Source organism: Lathyrus oleraceus, chromosome 4 (genome assembly GCF_024323335.1).
Source record: "Lathyrus oleraceus cultivar Zhongwan6 chromosome 4, CAAS_Psat_ZW6_1.0, whole genome shotgun sequence".
In the NCBI taxonomy this organism is placed as follows: domain Eukaryota; kingdom Viridiplantae; phylum Streptophyta; class Magnoliopsida; order Fabales; family Fabaceae; genus Lathyrus; species Lathyrus oleraceus.
In genome coordinates, this window is record NC_066582.1 from 114,944,072 (window position 1) to 114,958,153 (window position 14,082).

Here is a 14,082-nt window from a genome sequence, read left to right on the forward strand (position 1 = left end):
CCGATGAAAAAATGGTTTTACTAGATAAAATAATTTCCTAGTTAAAACAACAGGGTCTCCAAGAGAATAAAAATTCCCGAGATTTAAAGGAAATATGATTGAACTCACCTAGTAACTTGATGTATTTATTTATGGTGTCTACAGTGAAAAAACAATAAATAAGTACTACCTTGAGAATATATTTACCAAAACTTTGTAGACCAGAAAGCCAGCCCCAATCCTAATTTCAAATGAACCCAAACAGGGCGAGGAAATGTGGTGAATATAATTTCTATATTGCTCTAATTTAAACTGCACTAATTAGAAGCTCTGTTCTAGTACTATTGGTTCTAGAATCAACACCATTAGCTCTACCACTTTGAACATCAGATTTGGATGTTATAGCTCCTGAAGTAGTCAATGAGCTATTACTTAAAGATACTAATTTATCCACATTTTTTCTACTTGAAGATGATCCGGTGCCCGATAGAATTTGCCTGAGTTGTAACTGCTGACAAACAATGCGACCTTTGTTCCATGCGGGGTAAGTAAAAGAGGATGAAACATTATCCTGCAGGAACGAAAATGCAGCCTTTGCGATGGGAAAATCTTGGGCATCTGTGCTTTCCTCCATTTTACCCCGACTGATTAAATGGGAAAAATATATTGTTGTTAGAAAGCTCTATCTGGTGATCAAAATCAGGTGCTAGACAACCGTTTTACTAAAAAAGGTAATGCAGACCAATGCATTGTCTTTGTCCGCCATTAAAGACCTAGGCGGGTCAGACATGGTACACCCGCGGACCGGTTTTATACCATTTCTATAACATCAATGGTGTGTGTTAAAGAAAACATACAAGATAAAATAAATAGTTTAGATATTAAAGCAACTTACGCCACAACAACGGCTGCAAGTTCAGGAAGATTCTTGCCCGTCGTGAACATCTCCTGCATATCGTTCAACCAAATTGACAATGCTGTTAATGCACCACCTTCAGACATCCTACATGACAATCAAGCTTTAGTTTCACATAAATCATTAAAAATGAAAATGCATAAAACCATCACATTTTGGAGGCTAAGAAATTAGACTTCTCAACTTTCAACTTCAACAATTAAGCCCCCTTGAAATTGAAAAAGGTTTTGATAGTTATATTATATTTATCCACTTGCTAGTCATTTCATGTGAACTACAATTCTTGGACTTAAACTTCTTCTACTACCAATTTATTGTTTGATTTCTGAGATATAGGGATTGATAAATAGGAATTTAGAAACTAAAATTAACCTCTCAAAATCAACTCATGCTTCTGGAGAATACACATAATGGAAGAGGTTAATTGCCTGAATTGAAAGTTTTAGGTTCTAAACCCTAACTTCGTTGAGGCTGTGTTTGTTTTCCTTCATTAAAGAGTAGTATAAGTTTAAAAATAATTCATTTTCACTATACCTGTGTACATCCACAGACCACACGAGTTTATTTTTACGAAAAAGTTCAGGGAAAAGCCCTCGCTTTGATGCTTCATTGAGCACTCTGGCAGCCCTTTCTCTTTGGCGCATCCACCAAAGAGCTTCTAATAGTGCATTGTAGAACATAATTCCAATTCCACATCCTTTAGAATTGAGTTTATCAAAGATGTACTCCACAATCGGCCAATTAGACTCGTCATCAAAATCTCCCTTGATCATTTGTCCAATCACTTGATGAATATCCGACACTCTTGTTGTGACCATCTCATTGATTAGATTGTCGGCATCATTTGACCTGAAATCAAAAAAGTTAGAAGTAAAACGCAGTTAATAGGCGATCAAAGTTAAATCAAAGACCCAAAATTAATTTGGTCTTTACCTTACACAAGAATCAGATATAAAATTTCAAAGAGAAGTAAAAAAAAATAAAAATGGTTCCCCATTCACAATTAAATGGAAAAGGCTCTACAAATGATCTAATCAGCGCATAAATGTGCAAAAAGTCATTAAAAGTTACATCACAGATAACTTTTGTTGTTAGACCTTGAATTGTGATGGACTCATGGACATTGTTCCGGACAGGGCTTTTGGCCAACCCAAGCCCAATACCACATCTTCAAAGCTATATAAGCTTAACATCATCACCTCTCAAAGTACACATTATTCTAGCCCTAAATACCTCTCACTTACGGCCGCCACTGACTTGGGCGTTGGAGTATTTTCAGGTACACATTATTCGTCAGGGGCTGAGGAGGGAGGTTCGACCAAGCTCCATCACCCCTGATAGTCCGTAGTCGACATTGTGAATCTGAGTGCTATAACAGAACAGACATTCATAGTCCATACTTGAATTGTTTTAATTTTGGTCATGGAGGAGGTTTATACCTACTGCGGGGAGGGAGACAATAGGCTAAAAGTGAAAGTAAAGCAACTCAGCTGGAATTAAGGGATTGAATACTGCAATCACGTAGTTAACAAAGGGACTTGGTGCCTCCTGAGATAAGGCTCTATGGCAATTTTACATATAAAATTGTCAAAAGTCTCAGACTCATGTTACTATAACAGTAATTGATGTGATCCTTATGTGCTTGACAAGAAGAATCAAGCAACTCACCCAATAAAGGAAGCTTGGATTTGTTGAAAAACTTGGGAGTATTTCCATGTTAAGAGTGTCTCTCTCTTTGGATTCTTCATTCAACCAGCCCTTTAATCTTACCTAGAAAACAAGTTTTCCTGTGGTGATTATTCCCCAAGGCTTATCACTTCTTTCTCCATAAAATCAAGGGTCTGACACCACCCCATTTCTTTCATCTCCATATTTTTCTATTTCTTTGTTACAATTTATTTTTTCTTGTTCTTTATAATTCAATAATTTCCATTCTTGTCATTTTATCATTTTTGTTTATCAAATATGCAAAGCAAACTGAAATGCACAAGGATCGACAGACCATACAAATTGGATAGTCGGGAGCAACACTCACAAGTTAAATTCAATGAATACAAGTACACTAGGATATGGTTTTGTTTTGTAACGTGTATCAGCAGGTGAGCATAATTACAAATCATACTGTTACATGAAGTTTTCTTTATCATTTATTGGGACCATTTGCCACAAGAATGTTCTATATTTTGCTATTAATTGCAACCATGACATTTCATTTTCACTTTGTTTCATGATTTCTAAGATTTGTATAAGAAACAGTTAAAATTGTTTTCATTATTTCGTATACAAGTCTTTAAAAACAAGAATCATTTTGTAATTGTTAGTGAAAATGGAAAATAAAAACAAAAACGTTTTCACAAACCAAATAAGCCCTTAGATGTCTTCATTACTCAAGTGTTATTTCATCTGATATTTGATCTAATTAATTCACAATCTTACTGGTGGAACGTGCTTGAGATCCTCTTTTTTATAAGCAAGAGATGTAATATCAAGAGTGCAAGGGATACTTTGCCCCATATACAAAATATCAAAGGTTAACCAGATTAGCAACATTGCTTCATACATTCAATCGTTCAAGTAAACCAGTCCGGAAAAAAAGGCACCCAACTTTTCCCACTCTTGCCTTAAACTAAGACCAAGATTGAAATTTAATTTGACCAAAAATACCAATCAAATAAAAAATTCTGCCTTGAGAAAGAGAATCTTATTAAGCATGATCTATATTGACCATAAGCACCACCCAATTAGTGTTAGAAGCATTTAAATAATTTAAATATAACAGAAAAAACACTGTACTATAAATGAAAGAATGTTTACCTATCATTCTTTGCGTAAAGAGCTAGCATCATGCAGTAGCACATAACACTGGGAAGTATTCCTGAAGCTTTAATTTCTTGAAACTGCTCCTGACTCTCGTCAACAAGACCAGCAGAGCAGTATATCCATAACACTGCTTCAAGGGTCAACTCATTAGGATCACAGTTTGCTTTTTCCATCTCAACGTGAGCTTTTACCGCCTTTTCATATTGACCGGCTTGCCTAAAAGCTTCTATCATACCATTGAACGAATGCACATCTCGTGGTAAACCAGACTCACCCATCCTGAATAAAATTGCTTCTACCTCTTTGTACAGTCCCCCCCTTGCAAATGAGCGAACAAGTGAATTGTAGGTCGCAGTAGTTGGGTTGCTTCCAATTTCATTCATTGTGTTAAATGCAACCATCGCTTCTTCATACAAAGCTGCCTGTCCATATGCTTCAATCACCCCGGTATAAGCCTTGGAACTCGGAACTATTCCCTTTTCATTCATATGAAGTAAAATTTTCTTAGCATCTTCATAAAGCCCTCCTTTGCCACAGGCGAATATCAAACCTTCGTAAGTCTCCATGTTTGGCTCAATATTTTCATCCACCATGTCATGAAACAAAGTGACAACTTCCTTAAAGTACCCACCCTCCCCAAATACCTGTATGAGGATATTATAAGTACCCGCATCAGGGTCAGTGTTGCTCACTTTCATTTCAAGAAAAAGATCGCGAACATCATCATACCTCCCATGCTTTCCATACAAATTCAACAAAATACTATAAGTGGCCGCATTCGGCACACACCCCGCCTCCTGCATCTGCCTAAACACCCCAATCGATTCTTTGATGGACCCCAGCTCTGCATAGGCCTCCAACAGAACATTATAAGAGCTAACATCCGGCAAACTACCACCGGACTCCATTTCCCTAAGAAGCTCCGAAACCTTCTCAAGTTCATTCAACTTACCAAACGTATGAACAAGATAACTATAAGTATTAATATCCGGAACAACCCCACCATCATTCATAGTCCTAAACACCATTTCAGCTTCATCACCCAATCCCCTGTGAGCACAAGCACTGAGCAATGTATTATAAGTTACAACATCAGGTAGTATCCCTTCATGTCTCATTTCAGCAAACAACCCTAACAAACCCTCCCAATCCAACCCACCCCTAGCACAAGCATTAATAACAGTGTTATAAGTCAATATACTAGGAGAAACCCTCTCTTGTTTCATTCTATCAAGCAACTCAAGTGAATTCTGAAACTGACCGTTCCGACCATAAGCATTGATAACCGCCGTATAAGCAAAAACACTTCGAGGAACACCTTGGCTAGGCATTTCATCAAACACCTCGCGACACTTATCTAACAAACTTTCCCTACCCAAAAGAGTGATCATAATCGTGTAAATATGCTCATTCGGTTTACACCAAATCTGTCTCTGCATGTATTTAAACAAACGAAGCGAACGCTGCCAATCTCCGCGCTGAGCGAACTCCTTGAACACAACAGCGAAATCATTAAGCGAAAGCTTGTTCTTGAACGTGTCAAGGCAACGAGCGATGCTGCCACGTGGAGGTAAGCTACTGATTCGGTTGATTAGGGTTTCGATGTCGTAGCTGTATTTTCCGGCTTCTACTGTTACCGATGGGTTTCCGAGGACGAGTTCTCTGGGCTTTGCGTGGGCTTTGAATTGGAGTTTCCGGTGGGTTTTAGATACGGAGGATGGGAAAGAGAGTTGCCGGAAGGTGGTGTTCGGGTCGAGGAGTGTGGGGATGAAAGGGGATGGGTTTGGTAAGTGGAGAGAGTGTGAAAGTGAATAGGTCATTTTGTTAGAAACGGTTTTCAGTGATTCAGAAAACGGTTACGCGGTAACATGCTGTTAGAGAATTGGTGTGTGTTGTTTTGGTTTCAGTGAGGAGGTGGAAGAAGAAGACTGAGAATGAGATAGCTATGAAGGGGACTTGAGAAAACGCCACGTGGTGTTTCTTTTTGTGGATAACGGTTCAAAAAATGGGAAGAAAAAATGAACCGGGTTGTTTGAGCCGATAAAGCCCATATGAGTTTCCGCGGTGCGAAGAAATGGCTACGTATTGACGGATTTTGAACCGGGTCTGGTCCACCGCGTTAACGGATTTTCAAATGAGGTTCGAGCGGGAGAAAGGAGTGTCACGGCGTCTCCCTTTTTGGTCATGTTCTCCATGGATTGCTCTCGTTTATAGTTGTAGTTGTTAAATGTTGTAAATTTTTCTTATTTTTTGGTTTTGTTTGGCTAGATCAATAGTTGAATTTTTTTTTAAATAATTATTTTTTTAAAAAGAAATTCAAAAATAATAAATATTTCAAAAAAAATACCAAAATAACCACTTTTAGAGGAGGATGCGTCAGATGAAATGGCGCATCCCTTAAGCTAGCAAAGGAGACGCTCAAGGTATTGACGCACGTATTGGGCTCCTCATGAGGGGGCGCCAATAGCATTGGCCCTCATGAGGAGGCGCCAATAGCATTGGCCCTCATGAGGAGGCGTCAATGTCATTGGCGCCTTAGTGTTGCCTTAAGTGCAGACGTCAATGCCTCTAGCGCCTGCATGTTGTGTCATGTTAGGCGTCAACCCTCTTGGTGCATGCATTTTATGTCCACTCTGTATAAATATCACGCCGTTAATCCAATACTTTTCACACAGAATCATCTCCTACTATCATATTTTCTCTAATTCAACCTCACTCACCTTCAAGTTTTTGACTTTTAACAATGTCTGCATACATTCAGAAGCGAAATGTCGATGTAGTATTTTCCGTCGTTGCGGCTCCGGTACAGATTCGGCTCTGGAACACAGATACGTTTAAACGTCTTAATCGGACGTTGTACAATTTGTTAGAGGGACAAATTGGAGAGGGTGAAAGGATTAGAAGAATACAATGGCTTGTGTCCACGTTCAACCAAAATGGAGATGTGCGCAAATGGGTGGATATTAAGACCGACCAAGACGCTCGTAGGATGATGCATTACATGTTCAAAATTGTTTTGATGGTTGTAATCGCATAGTTCTTATATTCTAGTTGTTTTAGTTGTTTGTGTTATTGTTTATGTAATGGTACTTTTATCACAGACGTCTAATATGAAATAAATTTAGTTTTTCATATATTGCAATAGAGGTGCATGTGAATTTATCTGATTGTGCTCGTTCCAACACTATGACAGTTATTACGATTGTGACTTGGCTGACGGTATGAACTACATAATCTAACCATTGTGCTCGCCGTATCCATTTCGGTTCGAATCCGATACTGTTTGGGTGACCCTTTTTCTTCCTTCGCATAACTTTGTTGTGCCAGACGATGTCCCCTTGATATTCTGGCCAGTAATCCTCTTTTACCACTACGGAAAAACTAATTTTATAAACATTTGATAGGCTGATGACTTTGTAAACTTCATATAGCAAGTAGGATGGATCCCTTCGAACCTTTGAGCATGCTGCATTGACATAGGATCAGGGCGTACGAAAGGATTGGAACTTTTCGCAATCGCACCAACCTCTATCTAGTTCGACTATGTACTATCATATCGGCATGCCCTCATTGTGATTCATTGACTCGACAACACTATACCAACCTTTAGTATGGTCAAACATCGTGACTACATGTGTGTTTGTTTTGGTAGCCTCATGTCTAATGAATTTCATCGAAGCATCATTGAACAACTGCCCAGATTGCAACATTGAACTCCATTTGGAACGTCGACTCTCAAATAGAGCCCCTAGCCTGAAATATATTGACTGCACCAAAGCGGTTATAGGTAGGTTATGGATGCCTATGAAGACATAGTTCATTGATTCCATAAGATTTGTTGTCATGTGGCCCCAATGTTGATCGTTGTCGTATGCCCTAGTCCACTTCTCCAATGGAATACTATCGATCCACCGTACTACATCTTTGTTTGACAATCTTATTTCTTCGCGGTACTATTTGAAAGAAGGTTCTGATAATGCGTAACTTGCATTGACAACCTTCTTCTGCAACGTCTTATCTTTAATTTCCCGCATGAAATTATGAGCAATATGTCTAATACAGAAAACATGCATCGAAGGAGGATTTTGTCAGCTATTATTAATGTTATTATATGCACTGATGATTGAAGGGTGTCTGTCGGTGATCAAACATAAGTTAGGCTGAGGTGCAACGTGCAATCGGAGATTTCTTAGGAAAAAAATTCATCCCTCAGCAGTCACCCCTTCAAATAGGGCAAAGGCGATTGGAAAAATGTTGTTGTTCCCATCTTGTGTCACTGCCATCAGTAACGTTCCTTTGTATTTCCCGTACAACCATGTACCATCAATTTGTATAATTGGTTTACAGAAAGAAAAACCTATGATGCATGGTTGATATGCCCAGAAGAGACGGTGGAATATTCCATTTTCAATAGCACACGTCTCGTCTGGTGTATATGCGGGCAATGTTTCCAACTTGACAATAGTCTCGGGAGCATATTGTTTTATAGCCAACAGGTATTTTGGAAGTTGTTTGTAAGACTTCTCCAATCTTTTTTTGATCTAAGATGGTCAGTAAGGGGGATAAACTATAATAGGTGTTTGAAACATGCTATTGTAGTCTATCGCAATCTATTGGACCACATTGGACATGACGATGTAATACTCCTACACAACTATATTATAATTTAAAATACTTATCAAATTATTTGTCATATAATCGTTTTATATTATTTTACAGTTTATCTGGAGGCCATATCTGGGTCTTGATCATGATGTGAACCATGACGATGCTGCAGTTTGAACAACGAAGACACCGATTATCCGATTCAATACGGTGGAAATGCAATAGAGTGACCGGGTCAAACTGCAGTTCGGCATGCTACAACATATTCTAGAACATCCCACGTGTTTGGGGAATTGACATCAAAAAAGGGTTGACACACAATGGGATTATTCTGACTGGAGAGACTTTGCAAAAGAGATGTGTCGTCAATGGAGGAATCGACGACAACACATCTGAAACAAACCAGTCATCCATGGTGCAAGACCAACTCAACAATATATGGCATGGTTTAGATCGGTAACAACTCAATAATTTGTATCTGAGCCACGGTATTTGATGGATCCACGCCAACTAGCTTCGTCTTCGTACGCCCCATAATAATTCCCCACCCAACACCAATGTCAACCCACCTAAACCCGACAACCAACCTCACAATATCAATCTACCACATACACACAACAACCAAACACCCAACCTCGCAACCCGTTCATGCCATCCACCCAACAATGAACCATCCAACATCGTAATCCATTCATACCACCCACCCAAACACAAAACCAAGAATCAAACCCTGCAACCACAACCGTCTATAGCCCAGATGATTCATATGGGTTACTTCATCGTAGCCCCCCACCAATGACCACCCAAACATCCCACACCATAACACCTAACCATTGTTTAACTATATTATGCCCCAGGAACCATTGTTTCGTTTCCAAAATGATTCAATGGCCCAATTTGGGCAACTATATCATCCCTAATCCATCCAACCCCAACGACCTAACTACGATGACATGGGCATCGAACTCCATTATGGAAGCGTCGTTGGCCAGAGTCCCTCCGGATATTGGGAACAAATGATGACATTGTTTACCTTGAAAAATGGTAAACAACCGCCGATCTTCCAAATTTCTAAATTTGGTCACTTACAGGATCAGATTGATCCTAGGACATGTGCTAAATTTCTGGTAAGCGTAATGTTGATAAATGATTGAACTAAACGTCGAATCGAAGCGTTAAATACAAATTAAAGACAAAAGAGTGACTTAAACAAAAGAACAATCTTAAATCAGTATTTAGAACTATTAAAGAAGAAGTAAATGACGGGAATTGTAGAAGGATTGAAAGCAATCGAAAAGGTTGGTAAGTGTTCGAATCTTTAAGAATGTAAGGTAAAAGTTTAAAGTAACGAAAGGAACTAAAGATCTTTAAACTTGTAAATGACGAAGTAAGAAATAAAGTTTTTGAGAGTAAAGAGCAAGGAAAGATATTTCTGAAGAGAAAGTAAAGATAACTTTGTAATGCTTTAAAATGATTAAACAATGGTGTAGACAATGTACATTATGCGTTTTACAGTTCTTCTCCACACGAATACTTAGTAAATTTGCAGGTTTTTGTACACAATTTGACACACACTTTTCTAACTCTAAGACCCTATATTTATACTAGATTGAAATAACCGCTCTGAGGGTGCTTCAATCACGTCGATACACATGGCGTCTTACATGTGTATGTTCGCTCACTCTGCTTCCACGTGTATCCTTGTGGTTTCTACCGAAGATACTCTTCCCTCCTTTATTTAAATTTCAAATCTTTGATCGAAACCGTTTTTTAACCGCTCTGAAGTTTCAGCTATAAGCTTGATCTTTATTTAATCAGCTAAGTCAATCTACCTTCAGCTGGTCGAATCACCTCTTAATCGAAGCCAATTGTACATGCTTTCCAATTTTGGTAATTTGAAGTGGGCGTCAAAAATTTGAGCTAACAGATTGCCCCCCAAAAATGTCATTTTCGACATACAAGAGAAAAATACATTTTTTTAGACCTTACTTCGACGCCTCAATGGTTGATACCGCCACGTGTCTCAATGTTGGCAAAACCTTCCAGTTCCTCCATTTGTCTGGTGACGTCGGCGTCATCATTGTTTTTTCCTACCCACGTCTTTTCAGCCTACAACAAAATCTTTTCCACTTATCACGTTTCCTAGCTCCTAGGAAATCATGGTTATAACATTAATTGCCATTTTCACTACACTACCCAAGGGATACATGTGTCCCATTAACTTGTCTACCATTAATGTTGATTTGAAACGTTTCCTTGTAGGTCTATAAAACCCAATTACTTACCCATTTCAGAACTTCCTCACATTCTATGCATTTTCAAACGCTCAAGCCTTCTTTTCTCCCAATCCTTTCGAACTGAAACCCAGATTTTTGCTTTTTCAAACCTTAACGATGAATGCTTCAAACAGAACTCTCAAGGGAACATGAGTTTCTTTCAAAACTACTGACAATAGGTCCAAAGCTCCGAAGAAAATTTCTGAACTTTCGTCATTTGCTACTTTATCCGCCCTCCTTGCTGTTGGTAATCGTCAGTACCTACCAGAACCTCAGATAGAGGAACAACGGCAGATTTATGCTTCTCAGGTACTCATTCATGTTTCTGTCTCTAATAAAACTTACACCTTATATGGACCTCTAGTAGATTTAGACACTGATACCAGCAAGCTTAGAGAGTTTTTCCCGTCTTACCATAAATGTAAACCCATAGGACAAGCTAAAAACCCTATGACTTCTTCCAAAAACACCCCGACTGAAAATGTTATAGATTTGAGGTTTATGAACAATGGTTTTAGAGCCTTTTGTGCCACCCCAACTTTCAAAGATCCCACTGATTAATCCAATTGGCTAAACAAAATAGAGAAACAAAAATCTCAGGCTTGGAAAGATATAGGGATATACGACCTTATTATGTTGTCGAAATTGGACCTGGATTATAGTAACCGTATGTTAGTTTCTTCGTTGTACTTTTGGGACAACACACACTATACCTTCCACCTGCCTTGTGGAATGGTCACCCCCACACTTTTTGACATGGCCGCTATCACAGGACTGAAACCCATTGGCCACACTTATGATCATGATGTTAACTCCATAGATACCATTGCCTTTTCGACTACAAGAGTAGCATATTCAACACATATAATCCACTATCATGATAAAGACACCAAAATTGTCTCTGATGTGAAGCATATAGCTTTCCTGGCTCTGTGGCTGTCGCACTCTGTGTTTTGCTCGAAATCACTACAAGTGGCCTAGAAATATCTCACCTTGGCTAATCAACTGCATACGGGGCATGATGTCTGCTTAAGTGAGATGATTTTGGACAACCTGTACGAATCCTTGAGCAACGGAGTGGCTCAACTAAAGAATTTGGGGGACAAAGGGACTCTTCTATTGTATGGCCCTTTTTGGTTATTACAACTTTGGCTCAATGCCACGTTCGAGGCTAATCTACCCAACAAGGGCCTCGTCGACGAAGATACTGAAGAAATCAGGCGTAGGAGAGTCGAAGGACCGAGGTTAGCTCAACTAACCCCCAGGGACGAAGGACAGGCTCTTTAATCAACCTTCATGAGTTACATCATGATGTTCGCTAAAAGTCATAATTTTACTTTGAGTATGGCTCTCTTCGCTCTAAGGAAAGTTGGCCCTAGATGGTTTACCAGGACTTTTCCTTCCTTATCTAAAAAGCAAGAGATAAAATTCTTGCTAATTTGGGAAGCCTTATTGACGCCTCAGATCCTTACCCTTTGATTTAACCCTTCGAAAGTCCAAGTCACACTGATAACTTACCAGCCCAACCTTGTTGCTCGACAATTTGGGTTGGTCCAGGTCTTCCTGAAATGCCTATACGACCAGAAGAGTGGCCTCCTCCTTCACAATGTCGTTCATACTGAAACCACGGCTTTCAAACAAATAGCCAAGTATACTGGCAGGACCCAGTTGACTCCATTTCATTTTTAGCCTAGCTTCCTTTGTAGTTGAGAATTTGGGATGTGGTGGTCCAAATATTACATCGAGGAATTCTGCGATGTTACCTCCTTTATTCAAATGTTTGACAAAGCTTTTCTCCTTGTGCAAGAAAGGACCAAGAAAGGTACTTATACGCTTATAAAAGAAATTCAAGCTTTTCAAAACTACTTTGAAACTGCATATCGACCTGATGATCTTAGTCAAACCATCCGCGAAGCAGCTGTTATGCTCAAAGAGAAGCTTTCAAAGAAAATGGAAACTTTAAAGATTCCCTCATACGCCCCCTGTGAGAAACGCTATGAAATGGCTATTAAATTATTTTCCCCAAAGTTTCCTCCACTGCAAAATGCTGACTTCGCAGTGGCTCTTCCACCCCCATTCCCAAATTGGTTTATTTGTGGAGATTCCATTAAAATCCTTCGACAACAATCTCAGAAAAAGGCCCAGCGGGTGGTTGCGACTAAACACACTTTAGGCAGTTTCAACGGGCATCTTCATATAGGGATCGAAGATGTCTGAATCGAATCGGACATATATGAAGGTGTGATTCAGGGGACTTCCGTCGAAGTAGATTCCCTTTGACTTGCTTTTAACTAACGTTGGCCGTTTCTTCTTGTTTTTTGTCTAGCTATCAGGATCCTCCCCAAAAATCACACCAACAAAAGACTCATCAACTCGAAGATTTAAGGAAGTAGCAAACCTGCAAAGGTACCTCTCTTTCTTTGTTCCTTTGTCCTTGTTATACATTGCTACCCCCATCGTCGTGGACTCTGACGAAGATGACTTATCGCCTGTTCTGCATCTCACTTAGAGGAAGAGGAAGCCACAACCAAAACCCATCGACCCCTCAAATCAACCGAACACAAAACTCTTAAGAAAAAGGCTCGTTGCACTTGTTATCCAAGAATAGGGGTGTTCGCGGTGCGGTTTGGGCGTTTTTTTCGATAAAAATCACCCGAACCGCAAGAGAAAAAAGCATGTGGTTCGGTTTGGTTCGGTTGACTTTTAGAAATAAAACCAAACCAAACCAAACCAAATATATACGGTTTGGGTTGGTTCGGTTGGTTCAGTTTTTTATAATATTTTTATTGAGCCATATATACTCCTATAAATAACGACATAACTTTATGTTTAGTCATTCATATATTACTAAATAACATCAAAATTCATCATATTTAGACAAAAACGTTTCATTCAATATACAAAAAACCAGATTAGACAAAAGTGGAATAAAAGACAAATATAAATAGTAGCATAAAATAATATCAAAGACATTATAATAAAACATAAAAAAACATATGAGATGAGAGATTAGAGAAGATGAAAAAAAGAACATAAGAGATGCGAGATTGAGAAGAAAAGTGCAATAAAAACGTAATTGGAAGAGAAAATAGTAACATAAAATATAAAAAAGAAAGAACATAATAGAGGACTTATTAGAGTAGAATAGGCGAGACCTACATGGAAAAGAAGATGAGAAGAATGTGTGATACTACTATGAGAGATTTAAGAAGGTTGAAATTGAAACCCTAAGTGTGATTAAGAGAAAATCGTTTGTAATTGTAAGGTTAAGGCTTACTAGGTTTGAGGTTTAGGTTGGATGTGGGATAAGTGAACTTTGGGTTGTAACATAATGCGGTTTGGTTTGGTTTAGTTCGGTTTGCAAAATACAAACTGCAAACCAAACCAAAGCGTGCGGTTTTATTAAAAAATGACCCAAACGAATCTGAACCAAATGCGGTTTTTTGCGGTTTCGGTTTGGTTTGGTTTGGTTTGCGGTTTTCTATT

The 14,082-nt window shown here is 38.8% G+C and overlaps 1 protein-coding gene across 1 annotated transcript; it reads right to left on the minus strand.

Annotated features, from left to right (window-relative positions):
* Window positions 1-95: 95 nt before the first annotated feature.
* Window positions 96-5,690, minus strand: LOC127073869 (pentatricopeptide repeat-containing protein At1g74850, chloroplastic). The gene is made up of 4 exons (XM_051015114.1): window positions 3,710-5,690; window positions 1,430-1,744; window positions 875-982; window positions 96-623 (listed from the first exon to the last, which is right to left on the minus strand). Exons 1-4 carry the CDS (start codon window positions 5,533-5,535, stop codon window positions 287-289), a joined length of 2,586 nt encoding a protein of 861 aa, XP_050871071.1. The 5' UTR covers window positions 5,536-5,690; the 3' UTR covers window positions 96-286.
* Between the last annotated feature and the right edge of the window lie 8,392 nt (window positions 5,691-14,082).